Source organism: Anarrhichthys ocellatus, unplaced genomic scaffold, assembly GCF_004355925.1.
Source record: "Anarrhichthys ocellatus isolate YVR2014 unplaced genomic scaffold, GSC_Weel_1.0 scaffold11, whole genome shotgun sequence".
In the NCBI taxonomy this organism is placed as follows: Eukaryota; Metazoa; Chordata; class Actinopteri; order Perciformes; family Anarhichadidae; genus Anarrhichthys; species Anarrhichthys ocellatus.
Window position 1 is genome coordinate 7,413,706 of NW_022280041.1, and position 20,383 is coordinate 7,434,088.

General features: G+C 41.2%; 2 protein-coding genes across 8 annotated transcripts in view; one reads left to right on the forward strand and one right to left on the reverse strand.

Moving 5' to 3' along the window:
- The first annotated feature begins 663 nt into the window (after positions 1-663).
- Positions 664-18,085, forward strand: sec24d (SEC24 homolog D, COPII coat complex component). Its single transcript, XM_031850862.1, has 23 exons — positions 664-746; positions 1,670-1,872; positions 2,329-2,431; positions 2,771-2,904; positions 3,110-3,520; positions 3,765-3,886; positions 4,047-4,158; positions 4,544-4,671; positions 6,393-6,531; positions 6,684-6,799; positions 7,733-7,857; positions 10,531-10,722; positions 10,813-10,906; positions 11,526-11,642; positions 11,804-11,974; positions 12,509-12,605; positions 12,699-12,844; positions 12,962-13,100; positions 13,701-13,819; positions 13,997-14,176; positions 14,332-14,523; positions 15,075-15,164; positions 15,724-18,085. The coding sequence occupies exons 2-23, from the start codon at positions 1,722-1,724 to the stop codon at positions 15,862-15,864; spliced, it is 3,219 nt and encodes a 1,072-aa protein (XP_031706722.1). The 5' UTR covers positions 664-746; positions 1,670-1,721; the 3' UTR covers positions 15,865-18,085.
- The window catches only part of kcnip4a (potassium voltage-gated channel interacting protein 4a), a 109,947-nt gene continuing 107,237 nt past the window's right edge, over positions 17,674-20,383 (reverse strand). For all 7 annotated transcript variants that reach the window (XM_031850870.1, XM_031850864.1, XM_031850863.1 and 4 more), the window contains one exon: positions 17,674-20,321. In XM_031850870.1, coding sequence (XP_031706730.1) covers positions 20,274-20,321 — 48 coding nt within the window. In that variant the 3' untranslated portion in view covers positions 17,674-20,273. The remainder of the gene's footprint in view (positions 20,322-20,383) is intronic.

The following is a 20,383-nucleotide window of genomic DNA, read 5'->3' on the forward strand; positions in this document are numbered from 1 at the left end:
CTCACACTGTAGGATAATCGTGTCAAAGTCTGCAATACAAATGTATAGATATAGAGTGGTGCCTATCATTTAATTAAAAAAAACACTATGATTTGTCTGTAAATGTGGAGTGTACATTTTCACAGTTTGTGTCAACCCCAAGGAAAACATTTCCTTCTGATATCATCCATATGTTAAATCTAGTCACGCTAGAGTGTATCTTTTATCATCTCAGAGTGAAAGCTATTGTGCTCAGCGTTCAGATAATGATGAAGGATATTACAGCATGTGAAACTCACAGGTCCACATCACATCCATAAACTGTGCTGACGTGTATGGGTTCCCTCTCTTTCACGCATGCGCACAGCGCCAGACACGACAGCCCACGGCCCTCTCAAAGTTAGCTAAAAACACATCGACCACAGCCAGATGTTCAACTGTTTACTCTTCAGCATAAAAGCACTATGTGACGTTTCAAAACAAATATATGGGTAAACAGAACGTATAATGTGTGGCAATATGCTGTAGAATCCTTATATGTAGAAACAATTAGTGTGTTTGTGTCATTCATATCGTATAAGAACTATTATTTTGGCGTTAATGATTTTATTTTGAAATTTATAACCGGAAACCGTGAGTCTTTTCCTCCTTGGTGCTTTTTCCATCGCGTTAACAACGTAGCGACCGGTGCTTTGGTGGAGTTTGACGTGGCACTCTACATACACTGAGGGCAATAGGCGTTGAAGAGGACTCTGCCCAATATCCAGGTAAATACTATTACGACAATGTATACACATGTAGCCAATACAAATGTGTCATTCTGTCTCCCGTGTTTGTTAATTTGAAGGCATTTATGGTTGAAATAAATTCTGTGCAAAGGAAAAGTTTGTGGTAATTTCCGCGTAGCTAGCAAGATGCTTTCTATCAACATGTGACGTTAATCAACACTTGGCTGAGGTGCTGCTGTTCTGTCACGTTACTGTGCTCTTTCCACACGGTGTTAAGCTATAAGTCATACGGTACTAACGTTAAGATGGAGGATAAACATGCGTGTCCGTTCGTCCGGGTGTGAAACGAAAGAAGGCAGGGATGCTCAAATCATTAGCTATCATAACGGTCTTTGACGTGGCAATTCTCAGGAGGTGGCAGACACGATAAGGTATCGAGTGAACAATTTACCACGGTTATTTATTGCTCTTTGTGCATGAATTTGAGTTGAATTGGTGTATTATGTAGTAGTAAAGGGCTTTCATGGAGTTGTCGTTACGCAGCTGATATTTTTGTTGACACCAGCTGTGCCGAAGTTCAACTTGTTTTAAAAGACCCTGAAGAAGTCCACGGGGCCAGGCCCATTTGCTTTAAGAACTTAAAAAGTGTCTTTAAATGGCCTTAATTACAGGCCTGTACGGGTATTCATATTTCCGGAATTGTGCAAATGTGAGAGAACATAAAAACGGACTCATGTCGTCACTTGAAGATAATATTGGCAAGGATATGCCTGCCTTATCTCTCAGTAACCAATGTCAAAGGTCCATGTTACATGAGTGTCGGTGATTGAACGAGGTCAAATATCAGTTGTTGGTGTGTGTGGCCTTGTAAATATGCTGGATTTATAAGTTAGTTTGAACACATTATAGACTACCTAAATAAAAATGCTTAACTTTCAAATGTCACTCTTTCAACTTAACAGGTTGTCAAAACTCATTCATCCTGGTATGAAAAGGCAGTGAAATCCCATCAAAATGAGTCAACAGAGTTATGTTGCTGCACCCCCGTACTCCCAGGCCCAGCCAGGGATGGGGGGCTACCAAGGTGGATTTGGAGCTGGTCCTCCACAGCCCCTCTATGGGCACTATGGTGGACCGCCTCAGGCATTCGCCGCTCCACCAGCAGGTAAAAGACTCTGAAATAACGTGGTTGGTAGGCTTTCATTCAAAAGCTTTATCTTGTGACCGAGCATGATCAGCTCAATCATTTTTGAATTGTACCAAATAGTGATTGAAGTCCAAACAAGTTCCTAAAATCTCAGTAGAACTACTGACCTCTTTAGAATGGAAGGTCAAGACGAAGTCAAAGATGCTGTCATGCTTTCTTGGCAACAACGTTGCCACTGCGATCACAGTAGACACGATGGACATCACTGGAATTAAATGATCACCTGCATTGATGACCAAAATCTGAGAACCTCTAAGAACCCTGTTCTCACTTACATATTGACAGTTTAAAAAGTCTAGAAACAAAAGAAGTCGTGTTCAGATTATTTGGCAAGCCGTATTTCACCGGAATATACTTGATTCTGTGAAGACTATGCAAATATTCTGCACACAATGTGTCCGTTTCTCACCACAGGTATGACGAAATCACCAGTTTCCTCTGCTGCCGGTATGCCTCCACCTCCAGCGTCCAATCAGTACAATCCAAATGTCCAGCAGAATGGCGCACATCCACAAAGGTAAACATTTTCACTAAACAGCAACTGTTTGGACAGCTAATATTCTCTCTGAAATCAACACAAGGAGAGTATGAATGTGGAAGTATTGCAGTTGAAATAGACGAAGAAAGATGTCTGCAGTTGATGAATCATAAGAGGCCACAATTTTAGTTGTTATTGTTAAACTGTATAATTGTCCAAGTAAAATGTTTTTATGTTAATCAGCAAGGATTAGAAACAGATCTAATTGGACGATGTTATCAAAATTATATGCTGCATGTTAAAAACAGGTTCAAGTATTAAGCACATAGTAAGACCACACTGTACCTGCTTTATATTAAGGGTCCTTATATTCCTCAGATACCCTGCTCCACCAGCTGCTTCTGCATATGGACAACCTCTACAGTCCCCATACAACAGCATGGCTTCTATGGCCCCGCCTCCAGCACAGCAGCTCACCAATCAGATGAGTTCCATGAACTTGGGCAACTATGGTAAGTTTGCTATTTACTTATTTATTCTTGTTACAGATCATACAGCATCGTGTGGCATACAGAGAAAAACAAAAATAGAGCCCAAGTAACTCTTTTTAAAAATCTGATTATAGTATTTCAGTTGGCAGAATGAGACAATGGATTAGAAAAATGACAGCAAGAATGACCTCACCAGATTTCTTCATTTCACTTCATGATTGTGTAGCCCCAGGTCCCATGCAGAGCCCACCTACTCCAACAAGCTCTGTAGCCCAGCAGCCTTTCCAAACTTCCCTTCCTCCAGGAATGGGCCAGCCACAGATGCCTCCAGGCCCGCAGTCACCCCACATGTCCCCCCAGATGTCTCCACCACAGTCACCCTTAGCAAGCATGCCGATGGCAGGTCCACCGATGGCAGGTCAACAGATGGCAGGTCAACAGATGGCAGGCCCACCGATGGCAGGCATGGGTAGACCCTTCCCCGGGCCACCTCCTTCAGGCCCCGGAGCTTTCCAGCAGCCTGGTCCCGGAGCTTTCCAGCAGCCTGGTCCCGGAGCTTTCCAGCAGCCTGGTCCCGGAGCTTTCCAGCAGCCTGGTCCCGGAGCTGCTGGTCCACCAGGATACCCACAGCAAGCAGGTAACCGTGACACAGTGAAGCAAAAAAAAAAAAAGATCACACCAGTAAAAAGAGAAGAATCTTTCAAGGGATATTACATTTTCTTTTTACGTAAGATTGTGTTAGTTACTTACTGGCCAGTCAGAATAGAACTTTTTCTACAGCCTACATTTAGTCAAACAAAACAGAGCTCTGCTGCACACAATTCTAAAATGTACCCAATACATATTATTTAATAGCCAATATATCCCATTTTAACATATAGGTCAGTTTGGGGGACTCATGACTGGGCCCCAACCAGGCATGCCAGGGGGCTTCCCTGGCGCACCAGGCGGACTGGCTGGACCACCTCAAAAGAAACTGGACCCTGACTCTATCCCCAGCATAGTGAGTGGACGGCTAATCCTCCTGAGACCGCATACCACCAACATACCACATCTCTGTCTTGGCTTTTTGTCAGCTTATTAATTCCTCAAAAGGTGTTTGTTAAAGGCTTGTGCGTGTTCTCTTTTTGATTGTGCTGTAATGCATAACTTGTCTGCTTTAGACTCAAGTCATCGAGGATGACCAAGTAAAACGAGGGGGACAAGTCTACAGCACAAACATCAGAGGACAGGTTCCACCTCTGGTCACCACCGACTTCACAGTACAGGACCAAGGTAACTCCTAATGACATTTAAACATCTCTCCAATCACAAAATATTTTGTAGTAGATGCCAATTTATAGCAAATTTAGGTGAGCATCCAATTATAACTATTAAAACTGTTTTTTAAAACGTTTTCCTACAATTTCTACATTGTCTACAGCATGTAGACTTGTTGTTGTGCACATCGAGTTCAGTAACTTGTTTCTGTCATTTTTGGTATGTACTTAATAATTCATAGGCTTTTGCTTAAAATGTAGACATTTCTTTGAGACATCGACTCTTTCTGGCAATCGTAAATCAAACATGGAGGCGTACAGTTCACACTTCTAACAATGGTAACAGAAATGTGCTCCGTCATAATATTGACGTCATTGAGCCTTCTGTTTGCTAATCCCAGGCAATGCCAGTCCCAGGTTCATGCGCTGCACCACCTACTCCCTGCCCTGCACTGCCGATCTGGCCAAACAGTGCCAAGTGCCCCTGGCCTGCATCGTAAAACCCTTTGCCAATTTGCCAAAGAACGAGGTAAGTCATGGTTCATCTGTAACAAAGCCAGTTGCTCCATCTAAAAATAACATGAACAATACATAATGACCTGCTAACATAAACAAACAAAAAAAGAGAGGAAAACTGAATACATTTGTTGTGGCTTTGCTGTGAAAAAGCATGTTTTCAGGTGGGCTGTGAGTCCAACTCTTGCAGGGAATGATACATGCTAACAGACACCAGTGTCTCACACAGATTGAGAATTTATTCTTGGTAGTCGGCCTTGTGTTGGGAAGCATCCATCACTTGAGTAGGCTGTGACACAGCACTGTGTCCAGAGTTTTGTTGATAGTTTTCCCACTCTGTATGTTGACACATTGACACATCATACATATGTTCAATCAGTCTGTACTTTCCATACGGACTTTTCAAAAGGAATAAAACTCCTACAATACAAAATAATCTTCTTTGGTGGGCCAAAATTCTATAAATAGGAAACATTGCATGCAACACAATTCATCCCACACCAAAGCAATTCTATCCCCAGAGTGCAATGTGTTTTCTAAATGCTGTATACTGTCATTTCAAGAATGACAAATGACACTTACAGGAACACTTGTGGGAGACTCTGTTTTTCTGGAGTAGGAACGCATGATAATTGCATTTCTGGTGGAGGTTTTTAGATCTATGTTACATTCTTAGCAAGTTAAGGCCCTAGTTGAGATACATGGTTTTGTTTACGAATTCCATCTGTGGTATTTACTTGTAGGATAGAGAATTTAGGACATCTACTATTTATTTCTAAAAGATTTAAAACAAATAAAAGCTACTTTTGAGTACGCACCCACCGAATTGTCTTGATAGGATGTCTCTGTGTACTACACAAGTTAGGTTGTCCTGTGAATGACCTCTTTTTGGATCATATGTGGTCCAACAATCCTGCCGAAGATATTTTCCTCCTCCACTGGCCTCGTCCCAGCTGTCCGTTGGCCTTTTTAGGCAATGTTAGCTTTCTCTCATCTGGCTTTAGGCTAATTAACTAATGTCAGATCTGCAGGGACAAGATGTAAAACAATCCGAGTATGTTGCACTCAGGTTGTTTTACATCTAGTACAACATGGAGCATATTCACACTTCAATTCCATTAAAATCGTAAACCTTAATCAATGCTCTGAGTTTGTACATTACTCAAAAGGGCATGTTGTACTTGGAAGCTGTATGCATTGTTCTGTCATCCACAGGTTTTGTTCTCGGCACTAAACAGCTCTAAGATTAATGTAAACACTTCTGCTCTCCACCTTGAAGTATACAGTCTAATAATACACCTACTTGCTCCCTTGTTTGTATGTGTTTTATGGTAGTCGAGTTCATTTTGAAGCAAACTTTTTCAATTTAGCCTGCCGGGAGTCTTAAATAAATAGCGATGAGACAGTTTCCATCTGCAGGATGCATATGATACACAGTAACAGTGCTGTGGTATGTATATTAAACAGCTTTATGCTAAGCCTTTACATTCCTTGTAAGACAAATGTTCTGTCTATGAAAGTGCAATGTGTATCGTTTGGCTGGCATGGAATCACAGATGCTTCAGACAGATCGGAATTTACATTGGTGTACTGTACAGCATGTGTACGAGTATGATCTAAATACAGTAAATTCTGCATTACTTAAACATCATCGCCCTTTTAAGGCAAAGATTTTGAATGCAAGGGCTAGCTGTTCACCATAATGTCTTTTTGTGTGTGTGTGTCCCTGTATAGACTCCTCTATATGTTGTGAACCATGGTGAGACGGGCCCAATCCGCTGCAATCGATGCAAGGCCTACATGTGTCCCTACATGCAGTTCATTGATGGGGGGCGTCGCTACCAGTGTGGTTTCTGCAACTGTGTCAATGAAGGTAGAGTACAATGCAGAACACGTTAAGCAGCCAGAAAAAGATCCATCAAGTTATTTCATGTATTTGAAAGAAAAGGAAAACAGGTGAATGTTAAACTATGAATATACTGTTCATAGGTCAATACTTAATCATATTGCTTTGTGTTACCGTAGTGCCGGTCTTCTATTTCCAACATCTGGACCACATGGGCCGGAGGGTGGACTTCTATGAGAGGCCTGAGCTGTCCCTGGGATCCTACGAATTTGTAGCCACCCTGGACTACTGCAAGGTACAGGAAAACTCCTAAAGATCTATCAACTACTGTCCAATGCAGACCATGCAGAGTGGATTACGTTCATTAATAGAGACAAGCCCTTGAATTGATGGATGTATGCTGGTGTAAAGCAGACTTAATGCATAGATTTGACACTAAACTAAAAGCTATGTCACTTGAAAGGTTCTCGCATAAGTCTGTTTCCGATGGTCTAACGCCTGCATCCACAGAATTGCATTATTGACGTTTCTGAGGGACCTTTTGGCACTCTACATTATTCATCATGAGCTGCTTATCAAAACTGATGACGTGACAGTGTGCAACTCAAGTTGTTTCGCAAACAATTGAAAGACAGCAATGCCAATCAAGTTCACGTCCCCATGGAGGCTGTGGCTGTTAAGAACAACAGAGTGAGCTGGCAAAGCTGAGTCACTTCACTGGCCTACTTTTGCTCTGTTTATTAAGACTTATAAACAGCCTCTGCAGGGCAGCTCTTAAACAAACGCCTGCAAGGTTGTTACTGTGGAAATATAACAATGTCTTACCGACAGTCCACCTCACACACACACACTTTCATTGCCTTCTATTCAGGAGTTTATAACTGTCTTGGTCTCCTCACCGCCACTCCAAAGTTATAAGCAAGCACCAACGGAAACTAAATCTCCAATATTTGAGAATTAATAACAGAAACGGGAGGTGGAAGGCTGACGGGCAGGCCCCAGGTTCAGGGCCTCTGTTAATATGGTATATGCGTAAGACCTTAAATCAGAAGACACCGGACTGAAAAGAGGAATGTTTTTTAGTTTATTCAGGAGCTTAAGAACATTTTTCTTCATTTACTTTTCTAATCGGGTCATTTTATGCCGCATGCCTATCATGCCATGTTAGCTTGAGAAGATTTCAAAATTGCAGCTAATTCATTTCTCCTGCTGCCTTCTTCTCACACAGAACAACAAGCCTCCGAATCCTCCTGCCTACATCTTTATGATCGACGTGTCCTATAACAACATTAAAAGTGGACTGGTCAAGCTGATATGTGATGAGCTGAAGACTCTACTGGAGAATCTGCCCAGGTACATGCAAATACATCAGGAAAACACTCAAACATGGTCACACAGTACAGATAGGAATGTAACATGCATCATCTGCTACATTAGGTGCTTCTATACCGAGGATAGGATGATGCACTTCACCTGGTTACTCCTAAAATAACTTTTCTTTTCTCTGCGTCATTAGTGCCAAAAGCAATACATTCACATGTCTGCTGCCATGACATCATCCCTAAAATACTAAACAGAAGGGTACTCCAGATAAGCCCCCTTGACTTCACTCGGCACTAAATAAAGCATTTGGACATGCATTTTCATGTAATTCTGCAGTATTTGCCAAATGTGTTTAATTCACTCAAGATAAGCTGGAGCCCAGTTTAAGTAAATGCAGATGTGGACGTACCGTAGACTTTTTTTTTTTTTTTTTTATCATCGTCACTGGTAGTTTTTAATCACTGTCTGGTGGTATGAGAAATAAACTCATCCAATCTGAATCGTTCTTTCCAACAGCACCTGTAACCTCCGCTCAGAGAGAAGCTGTGGGCTCAGAGTTGACCAGTGGCATATTTACTTTTTCAGCAACTGTTTCAAGCCACACTACATGTTCCTCAGTGTGTCTGCATGATTTAAGAAGAGGGAATTACAAGCTGCAGTTGGCAGTGTCATTAAAGAATGCTTTTAAATTAATGTGATGTTGAAAGGTTTTGATATATGGTTTTAAGATAGTGACCACATCGCAATTCAGAATGTTCTGATAAATGTCAGGGGGTTTCAAGTAATAAATTAATAGGAACTTTATTTTCAATTATGCAGTTCTTTCAAAGAAGAGTATACAGTTGTGTGAAAAGTGTTTGCCCCCTTCCTGATTTCTTATTTTTTTGCATGTTTGTCACACTTAAATGTTTCAGATCATCAAACAAATTTAAATATTAGACAAAGATAACACAAGTAAACACAAAATGCAGTTTTTAAATGAAGGTTTTTATTATTAAGGGGGAAAAAATCCAAACCTACATGGCCCTGTGTGAAAAAGTGATTGCCCCCCCCGTTAAAACATAAATTAACTGTGGTTTATCACATCTTTGGAAAGCTGAGTTCAATTTCTCTAGCCACACCCAGGCCTGATTACTGCCACACCTGTTCTCAATCAAGAAATAACTTAAATAGGACCTGCCTGACAAAGTGAGGTAGACCAAAAGATCCTCAAAAGCTAGACATCATGCTGCGATCCAAAGAAATTCAGGAACAAATGAGAAACAAAGTAATTGAGATCTATCAGTCTGGAAAAGGTTACAAAGCCATTTCTAAAGCTTTGGGACTCCAGCGAACCACAATGAGAGCCATTATCCACAAATGGCGAAAACATGGAACAGTGGTGAACCTTCCCAGGAATGGCCGGCCGACCAAAATTACCCCAAGAGCGCAGCAACGACTCATCCAAGAGGTCACAAAAGACCCCAGAACAACATCCAAAGAACTGCAGGCCTCACTTGCCTCAATTAAGGTCAGTGTTCATGACTCCACCATAAGAAAGAGACTGGGCAAAAATGGCCTGCATGGCAGAGTTCCAAGACGAAAACCACTGCTGAGCAAAAAGAACATAAAGGCTCGTCTCAGTTTTGCCAGAAAACATCTTGATGATCCCCAAGACTTTTGGGAAAATACTCTGCGGACTGACGAGACAAAAGTTGAACTTTTTGGAAGGTGTATGTCCCATTACATCTGGCGTAACAGTAACACGGCATTTCAGAAAAGGAACATCATACCAACAGTAAAATATGGTGGTGGTAGTGTGATGGTCTGGGGCTGTTTTGCTGCTTCAGGACCTAGAAGACTTGCTGTGGTAAATGGAACCATGAATTCTGCTGTCTACCAAAAAATCCTGAAGGAGAATGTCCGGCCAGCTGTTCGTGACCTCAAGCTGAAGCGCACTTGGGTTCTGCAGCAGGACAATGATCCAAAACACACCAGCAAGTCCACCTCTGAATGGCTTAAGAAAAACCAAATGAAGACTTTGGAGTGGCCGAGTCAAAGTCCCGACCTGAATCCGATTGAGATGCTGTGGCATGACCTTAAAAAGGCGGTTCATGCTCGAAAACCCTCCAATGTGGCTGAATTACAACAATTCTGCAAAGATGAGTGGGCCAAAATTCTTCTACAGCGCTGTAAAAGACTCATTGCCAGTTTTCGCAAACGCTTGATTGCAGTTGTTGCTGCCGAGGGTGGCCCAACCAGTTATTAGGTTTAGGGGGCAATCACTTTTTCACACAGGGCCATGTAGGTTTGGATTTTTTTCCCCTTAATAATAAAAACCTTCATTTAAAAACTGCATTTTGTGTTTACTTGTGTTATCTTTGTCTAATATTTAAATTTGTTTGATGATCTGAAACATTTAAGTGTGACAAACATGCAAAAAAATAAGAAATCAGGAAGGGGGCAAACACTTTTTCACACAACTGTATGTTCCCTATAAGTATTCCCAACATGTAACGTAGTGCTTTCCAGAAAACCTCCGAGGAAATTATTTGGAAAATACAGACATGCCAAACAATGTATTACCCTCTTATTAAAAGAAGTCATTTGATTGTTGTAAACGTGACAGCTGCACACATGCAGCTATTGTTAATACCATTTCAACTGACTTACTAGAAACATCCAGGAATTTACCGAGGCCTGTTCTCTCTCTCTCTCTCACAGTGAGGAAGGTATGGAGTGCTCCGCCATCAAGGTTGGCTTTGTCACCTACAACAAGGTCCTCCACTTCTACAACGTGAAGAGCGCTCTGGCCCAGCCCCAGATGATGGTGGTTTCAGACACAGCGGAGATGTTTGTTCCGCTGCTCGATGGCTTCCTCGTCAACTATCAGGACTCGAGGGCCGTCATCTACAAGTAAGATACAACGTGTCATTCACAAGGCAGTGAGAACAATGTGACATGTCAATTATGACCAAACCCTAATCATGTCTCTCTCCTCTCCAGCCTCCTGGACCAAATCCCTGATATGTTTGCAGACACCAACGAGAGTGAAACGGTCTTTGTTCCCGTCATCCAGGCCGGCGTGGAGGCATTCAAGGTTAGCCGCAGTGTGACATCTGTCAACATGAAGTGGGAGGCCAGGGGCCTACTGCAACCTCCCCGAGTCATGCCTGGCTGTTGTAGCTTTGCATAGAGACTATTGGGCTTGGGAAGGAAAAGATCATACGTCATTAGCTTCCTATTTAATAAGCCACATTTGATTAGCAGCAGTGTCATCTAACATGCTGGTCCTCTGTATCTTTTGGTAAGTTTATGACTGTACTGATGGATTCCAATTACATGTTTTTTATTCCTGATATGTTTGTGTTTACTTTCAAGTCCAAAAACCGTTCCCAGTAAAATGAGGTCATTGTTTTGGCGCACAGTAAAGGAAAAGTTCACACACAGCTTTTAATTGGAAGCAGCTGTGGCAATACACAACAGCAAACCGCAAAGAGTTTGGGTATTGCTTACGTCTTTATCTTTTCGTCGTCAGTTTATTTTGCAATCTCTCTTAAAAATAAAGTTTATTGTTATTATTATTAGGATAATCTAATCCTCTGCAGAAGTGGAATCTTGCACCTTGTGTCATTGTAAAGCTATAAACACACCATCAAGGAACACACCTTCTTGTGATATTCTGTTGGAGATCTTATCCATTATTCTCTCCCCTCCAGGCAGCAGAATGTAGCGGAAAGCTCTTCATCTTCCAGTCCTCCATGCCCACTGCTGAGGCTCCTGGCAAACTGAAGAACAGGGATGACAAAAAGCTGGTCAACACCGACAAAGAGAAAGTGAGTCGCTTTTTGTGAACTTATATTTTACAACTTATTCTAAACACCAAATAGAGACTGCTGGCAGTTTAAGATTGAGTAAAGCATAGAAACTCACCTGCATGAGTGGAGACTTATCCAAAAATACTTTTTATTTTTATTTTTATTTTTTTTTTTCTTAGACCCTGTTCCAGCCTCAGAAAGGAGTGTATGAGCAGCTGTCTAAGGAGTGTGTGGCACAGGGCTGCTGTGTGGATCTCTTCCTCTTTCCAAGCCAGTACATGGACATTGCAACTATGGCAGATGTGCCCTCGCACACCGGAGGCTCCGTCTACAAGTACAACAACTTCCAGGCAAGCACACCTGTTTACAGTCTGTTCAGGCCACTTAAAACGTATGCAAAGATGCTGCAAGCAAGCCACATAAAGGATATGGACAGTGATGCAAAACTAGCAAGTCATATATTTGGTGCAGTACCCACAGTGTATTATTGACCTGTCCCATAGGAATGCTGCAACAAGCGTGGGAAAGAACTTTCTCAAACTGTACAAACACACCACATACAAAGGCAGTACAATGTAATTTAACACAGATGGACAATATCTATAATAAATAGGTTTATAATAACAGTACAATGTAGCCGTTTAACACAAAACAGTACAGCATTTTACCATTAAAAAAATAAAGTAATTCAGTGTGGTAGAAACACTTTGTTGTTCATTTTGGCCCAAGCCGACATTTCAGTAAATCATCTCTCTGTATTAGACAAAATGAGTCCAAGGCTTATTGTCATTGGCGTGGGACCAATTTTGTGACATTACTGCCATCTGCTGGTTAAAACCATTACTAAGATTTGCTGCTGACTCAAATATACTCAATGTTGTCAGGTGGAGATCGACGGGGAGCATTTCCTGAGAGACCTCAGAAAAGACGTGCAGAAGAGCATCGGATTTGATGCCATCATGCGTGTTCGTACCAGTACAGGTAAGGAATAGTCTTTAGAGACTTTGCATTTGGTACGTGATCAGCGAGAGTTGCCTCTCAGTAATCTACACTACTGTGCATGTCTGCCCTCAGGTTTCAGAGCCACAGAGTTCTTTGGTGCCGTCCATATGAACAACACCACAGATATCGAGATGGCAGCTGTGGATTGTGATAAGGCACTGACCGTAGAGTTCAAACATGACGACACGCTCAGTGAGGAGACTGGGGCTCTAATGCAGGTAGGTGTCTTTGTTTGAAACCCCCCTCCACCCAAAAAAAACCCCACGTTTGCCGTTTGGTCAGGAGATAAATCCTCACGGTTTGGTCATAACTAATGTTTGGACTCTGTTTCCCAGTGTGCCTTGCTGTACACCACCATCAATGGACAGCGACGTCTCCGCGTCCACAACCTCAGTCTGAACTGCAGCTTGCAGTTGTCGGAGTTGTACAAGAGCTGCGAGACCGACTCACTCATCAACTTCTTTGCTAAATCAGGTGACTGTCCTTGTATACGTCTCTGGACTGACATTCTTATCGATCTCATCCACACTTACAGCTTCATTTTATCTTTTAAGTTTGCACTTAAAGCACACATTTTAACACTAGCCAAATGCAGAAAATATGCATTTTTCCTCCCATGACTTGTAAACAGTAAATTATTTCATGAGGGAGTCATTCCATACAGTCGGCTTTCTTTTTTGAGGGTGTCATGTAGTGCAGACGTAGCCTGCTGATGTACCGTTGTTGAATTTACCCCATGCATCACTTGATAATCTACTAATACCCACAGACTTACAGGTAAAAGAAGAATGAGTAATGGAAATGAGGACCACATGTTTCAGATAAAGTACAGATGACAATGAGCCTTTATGTAATCCGCACATAGTGAGCCCTAAGAACAGCTGTATTACTGGCCTTCAGTTGCCTTCTTTCATTTGTCCGGCTACTCTTCAACTCCCTCGTGCGCTCTCTTCCCCTGCTCGATTTCTTTCATCCTTTGTGTTTTACTCCCCTACGTATCCTAAGCTGCCAGTTAGGCCCGTTGGTTCCTCTCCTCCCTGGTCTTTTAACTTACCTTTTCTCATGCCCACTCAGCTTGCCGTGCCATGTTGAACCAGCCTCTGAAGAGTGTGAGGGAGATCCTGGTCAACCAGACAGCCCACATGCTGGCCTGCTACAGGAAGAACTGTGCCAGCCCCTCCGCTGCCAGCCAGGTCAGTGCAGGGCAGCAACTGGATTGAAATTTTTTGTATTAAGGTTTTCATTTTAGGATACAAAGAACTCTTATGTACATTACATATGTGATACAATTAATATCTGCGACCACAACCTTTATTATACATCCATCTCTCAGAAAGTAATCATGTTTTCATGCCTGTATCCATACATAGCTGATCCTGCCTGATGCCATGAAGGTGTTTCCGGTCTACATGAACAGCCTGATGAAAACTGCTCCCATGGTCGGCAGCACAGAGCTCTCAACAGATGACAGAGCCCATCAAAGGCTGTTGATCATGGGCATGGGGGTGGAGGACACACGGCTGCTGCTCTACCCACGCCTCACTCCACTGGTACAGGAAAACCCTACATGCACACAGTGCAGCGCACAGTAACTTTCGTGGGACACGATCAATTACACTGTTGAGACAAATCATTTGTACATGTAGCGTGTATATATCTAATATCAGATAATGTTTTCATCCAATGCATTTGTTGTTGTTTTTAGCACAACATGGACGTTAGCACCGAGACTGTGCCTGCTCCAGTGCGCTGCTCGGAGGAGCGTCTGACAGACGCTGGCATGTTCCTGCTGGAGAACGGCCACTCCATGTTTCTGTGGCTGGGCCAAGCGATCCCTCCAGATCTCATCCAGAGCATCTTCAACCTGCCCTCCCTCGCCCACCTGCAAGGACACGTGGTCAGAATTGATTTATTAGCATTTCCACCTCAACATATTTATAAACCAAATAAAAAGTTTACTTTTAGAGAGATTAGATGAGACATTTCTTACCTTTTTGGTGCCTGTATACATTACACGTGGGAGAATGTCTGGCTGTTCGGTTGGGCAAAATGACAAGTCCACTTGTGAGACACTTCACAACTCAAATTTAATTCATAATAAATCTTCCATCCGACAATGATTTTAATCCAAATAAAATCAACTCAGCAAGTTTAAACTGAAATGAGCCAACATTATTACAACACAAAGTTAAATCATGTGTCATGGTAGAGCTCAAACAACACTGGTACTTAAGAGAAGGACGAATCAGGGACGGCAAAAAGTAGGCAGTATTATTATTTCTAGCAAAAAGTGATCTCAACTTATTGAATCAAGGCTGTTTGTTTACCATCCTCCAATCAGTACATCATGATGTTCTTTGATACCTCCAAGGACAACACGTTGCACTAGTACCAGTGACTCATTAACCCTCATTTTAGACTAAACCAACCTTGTAATGTTGTTTCCAGTGTGCGCTGCCAGAACTGGACAACCCATTGTCAAACAAGGTCCGATCCATCATCAATGGCCTGATCGAAGAGAGGCCGAATTCTATGAAGGTAAGGTACCCAGAGCAGCAACATAGTCTCATGTTTAAAAACAAACTAGCCTTTTTCTAAGAAAATAATGTACAAAATATATTTAAGCTAACTGCCATGCAGCATTTATTGATCTCTGCCTCCCTCTAGTGGAGCTAGTAAGGAAATGTTACTTTTATAACCGCCTTATGTTTCAATATCAACCACTTAATCAAAGTACAACTCAAGAATGTACATTATATTTGTGTAGAAATGAACTGGATAAAATGTTTAGTGTACTTTACATAAGATGGAACATCATTTCTTGAAAAGAAACTAACTATTATATAATTTAAATCTTGTTGGGACATTTTATTGAGTGTCCTCAAGCACTGCAGGCTGTTATTGAGGAGTTAGCATTGGTCATTTAGTTAGAATATCAATACTCTGAATCCATAGAGGACCATGCTATCCCAATCCATCAAATGAAGCAAAATGACATACAAGGAGAAAACAAAGGTCAATGTGCACGTGGAGCACAGCTGGTATTGAAAAATTCATGGAAACCGATCACAATTTGCTTATTTTTTTCCCCTCTCAGCTCCATATCGTGAGGCAGAAAGACAAACCGGAGATGGTGTTCCGTCAGTTCCTGGTGGAGGATAAAGGCCTGCACGGGGGAGCTTCCTACATGGACTTCCTTTGCTACGTTCACAGAGAAATCAGGCAGCTGCTCACCTAACCACCACCCCGACGCTTGGCCTCAGTGTCGACTGGCCTGGGAGGAACACGCCATGGACCATGCACAAACCTCACAGGGTCAGTCTCAGTTGGCTCAATCGTAAGGATGGTCCACAGAAAGAAACTTTCTAAGTGTTTCACAAAGACAGAGGAAGAAAACAGGAAGCAGGGAGAGCCTTTTGAGATTTATCCTTGAGTCCACAGCTGCCTTTCCAACATGCTTTTGTCCCCCTTAAGTGTACACACAGTATGATCTTCAAATAGCCACTTGTCACTTGAAGAACGTCTAAGTAAGACATGGACAACACATCCAGCATTTCCCGCACAGATACTTTGTGTGATGAACTGTGGAGACTGGAATGAGATCAGTGTCTGAGGCTGTAATGCATTTTGGCATAAAGCCCATGGGCATAAGCAATACACCCCATATCTCCACAGGGCAGTCGATTGACTTTGTAGATGTACAGGCTCAGACAAGAGGTTATTTGTGGGCAATACTGTAGATGTTCACTTTGGAACTCAATAAAGCTGGCCAGTCTTTGTTATACATGAGTCTCAATAACTCAATTTAAAATCTTAATATCTTTTTTTAAACAAGTACAGAAATTGTACCATATTTAAATGACTTATAGAGGCTTCCACATTCATATGCGAAATTGACTCAAATAAGCTTACACACAAGTAGTGCATCGACAGCATCAGGTTATTCATAATCTAGCAGAAACATCGCAGCAGCTGCCAGGACTGAAAATAATTCCTGTCATCACGCCATGAGTGATCCAAAGCATTCGAGTCGCACATAACCCCCCCCCCCCCCCCAAAACTAAACAAAGATTTGGATTTTCTGACCATTTATAGCAGAGACTCGGTCTCTGTGACGCAGAAAACAGTTTGGTGTTCTACTGTGAAATGATCACAGCTGTTTACATAGAGAGCAAGGACAAACTCGCATGTCCTGATGAAAAATTACACTTTCGCGAGTCAGAATTTAAAAAGGGATGCATAAGGGAACGGATTTCTAATGATGCCGTGAGCGAGAGACATCAGCGGAAAGCAGTTTAGGGACCAAATATAAAGCTTCTCCTTAAAACTGCCACAAAAAAATAATGTTGGGAGTGATTCACTTTGGGAAATACTTTCCAGCAAGCTCCAACAATGCCATATTATGACAATACAACCACCAGTCACTATTGGACTATCAGATCTGTGTCTGCTCACTCTTCAACCCAAATTCAGTCAAATCTTTTTACACTAATAAATATAATCTGCATCATTTTCCATAATATTTAACATTCGAGTCTTGTGTACAGCAATAGCATCGTACTGCATTGCTGGTTTTTATTGATGATTGTAACTCGTGTCTGCATTTGATATACATTGTACGATTCTTTGTGCGTGTGTGAGGCTCAAAGTATTTTTGTACATGAAATACACGTGTTTTTTCAAAATATTGCCATCTGCCTTAAGTTGATATGATAGTTGTAAAAACATACACGAAAGTATATGTCTGAGATGTCTTTGGCTGATTTCAATCGTTTTAGTTTGTATGCAAACTGATCTCAGGTAATTTGGGTACCTTATTAAAGTTGGAAGAAGTGATTTCAATATAACTGGAAAGATGGCCGGTTGTTTTTTTTTTTTTTAGCATCAGTACCGATGGACGTCAATGGGTTTGGTCTGCCATGTATATTTTTTCCAAACCCTTAACGATGTTTTGCTTGTACAGTACAGAAAATTCAGCCGATTAAGAATTTCTTTAAGAACATGTTTGTCAAAATATTAAAACACAGAAAACCCACCAGGTGACATGTATGTTGATTTCAAAAAAAATATATTCAATGTGAAATTGAATTGACATAATTCAACGCAAGCTAGAATTACAGTCTGTATTGAAGGTAGCACTAATCAAAATGTACACATTCAGTCTGCTGATTGGTGGTCACGTTCCTATAAGTGAGAAATCTACTGTGCAGCATAAAATTACACAAAAATGACTCCAGACACAAGTACAAGGACACGAGAATCAATACACACACACACAGCCAATAATATTCATTTTGTTTCTTATTTCATTAACCTTAATCCAGTCCAGGGGGCAAAAGGTATTTTTGTACCAGTGTGTGTTATCCACTTGCCACCATGAGGGGGCGTCACATGAATATTATGCTTTTTGATCCCCAATGTGATCTGTTTATGTTGGACAATAAAAGTACTTCTTACCATAATCGTGAACAGATGCTGGTTTATAAAACATGCACAATGAGATATTACAGTATAGATATCGATGTCAGTCTCTCAAAGATAGAACTCCTCTCAGACGTCTAACGAGCACGGAATAGAAAGATTTGTTTCTTGCTAAATTCCACTTTTACACACGCATGTAAACAATACATGTTAATAAAGGCTCTACAATACTAAAGTAATTTAACACATTTGAAAGTTTCAGGTGTATAGTTTATTTTTTTCACTTTCGTCAGAGATAGCGGACTTTGGATATTATGTACAGAAGAAATGTAGAAATAAACACGTCTACATCCACCGGGATACATTGTAGATATGCTAAGAAGTGGGTAAGTATCCATTGTATCAGTAGCGTTTCATAATCATATTGCTGAGACAAAATAAAGATTTGTCAAACAGAAAAGGAACATTTGTACAAACAGTAAGGCACACAAACACAAATCAAGGAAAAATACAGATCATGAGTAAAAAAAAAAAAAAAAATTTGTATTTATCATTCTCATTACTAAACTAATGACCAGCATGCCTCGCTAAGGAGATTTGTTTATGTTTGTGATACTGTGTGAACACTTGATAATCTGTTAAATGCTGCAAAGTATTCACCACAAATCCAAACTATTCCAAAGTGTATATCAGATTTCCGGCTGGTTTGATGGATACTTCCTGTACCCGACATCCAAGTCTTTGTGAAAAAGAAGAAGAGAAAAAGTCAGTAACTTACTTACATAATGTTCAGACACTTCAGTGATCCAGTAGATTCCAACAAGCAACACGAAGTCCCGTAAGTGAGACTTGTACCCAGCATGCCTGGTGTTTGATCACATTTGAGGCCAAGCAAGCAAAGCTTTAATCACATACAGCAGGAGCCAATCAGGCTGAATCGGTGTGGGCGGGCCTTTGGCCCACAGGACGAGGACGAGGAGGAAAACAGCAGGAAGAGTATTAGCCGACAACCCCAAAAATATGAGTATAATACAAAGTTACAGAGTTTGTATCACCAATCAAACCCCACTGCCCTTTCTTTTTAAAAACAGTGAATTATATGAACAAATCTAAAGACCTGAAATTCACCAGAGAGCAAACTTTCATTTAATACTGTACAAGCAACAATCTTTTGTACAATGACCATAATACCATATAAATAACCTCAAACACTGCTCTTAGCGTAACCTCCTGAACAGTGTTCCAAAAACAAAAATAAAAACATATTCATAGATGGTTTGCTTTACAGAGAATATACATACATAGGGTCAAATGAAATGCACTGAAAGCAGCATTTATCTTATGACAAAAAGATCGTCGTCTAATGTTATACTCGTGGTAAATATCGCTACCTGTGTGCTTCTGTAGATCAACCATCGATTTTATGGTCCAATTTTGACATCAATACAATCCTTGTGTTGTCTCATTCTAGTTGGCAAGTAAACATGAACAAAGTTGTAGAGTTTCTCATAGAGTTCTAATGCTTTATCAATGGTATATACAATTGAAAATGGTCAAATGTATGTTGTCTTTTTCTCTAAATGCTTCGTTGAAAGAGCAAAAAGACAGACCACAACAGTTAAGTAAGTTGGGGTAAGAACACTCTGGAATCGAGAGCACAGTCCGGAATGTGAAATCAGAGAGGGGTGTGAAGTTACCGTATATATTTTGCTCTTATTCTTTATGCTGTATAAAGTCACAGTGATTTTACTTGGCAGTAAATAAAACAAGTCAAGGCTGCAACAGAGTGAGAGGCGTCCTGTTTAAAGCGCTTCATCACAAATCTCCCCCGAGTGTTCATAACGTTGGAGGCTAATGCACTTTGCAGCACTCGCTGTTCAGCAAAGAGAAAGACACTCCAGAGACAAATGGTAGAAATCAACATTGACGTTAAGATGTTTTCATTTTGAAAATTAAACCAAAAACACCCTTTCCCCCCCCCCCCTCTCCTTTCTATTCATTGTCATATAATACAGTTCAACGATTTATTTACTAAAATGTTCAAAAGGCAACTCATTCCAGAGGGTTCGCACCGTATTGCCGACTCCTACTTGTGGCCCACAGTAATGAACAATATTATATACATGATCAAAAGTCTGCATAGCAACACTGTACACAGTTAGGAGTCCAAGTTGGGCCGAGCTTAAGATGACATTCTCTTCCAAAGCCTCCACACTCAGCCAAAAGTTAAAGAACGTTTTCAAAGAGGTGCATCGATCGCATGATGTTTTCATCCTGCGCAAGAGAGACAACGTAATGAGAAAAAGCAAGTGTGCCAACAAGCAGTGAAAGAGATG

What these genes read in the sequence shown, in the direction of transcription:
- sec24d (XM_031850862.1), top strand. Translation starts at nt 1,722, where the DNA reads ATGAGTCAACAGAGTTATGTTGCTGCACCCCCGTACTCCCAGGCCCAG. An exon ending in TCGAGGGCCGTCATCTACAA is followed by an intron (nt 10,723 to 10,812) that starts GTAAGATACAAC and finishes TCTCCTCTCCAG; the next exon opens with CCTCCTGGACCAAATCCCTG. An exon ending in GCGTGTTCGTACCAGTACAG is followed by an intron (nt 12,606 to 12,698) that starts GTAAGGAATAGT and finishes GTCTGCCCTCAG; the next exon opens with GTTTCAGAGCCACAGAGTTC.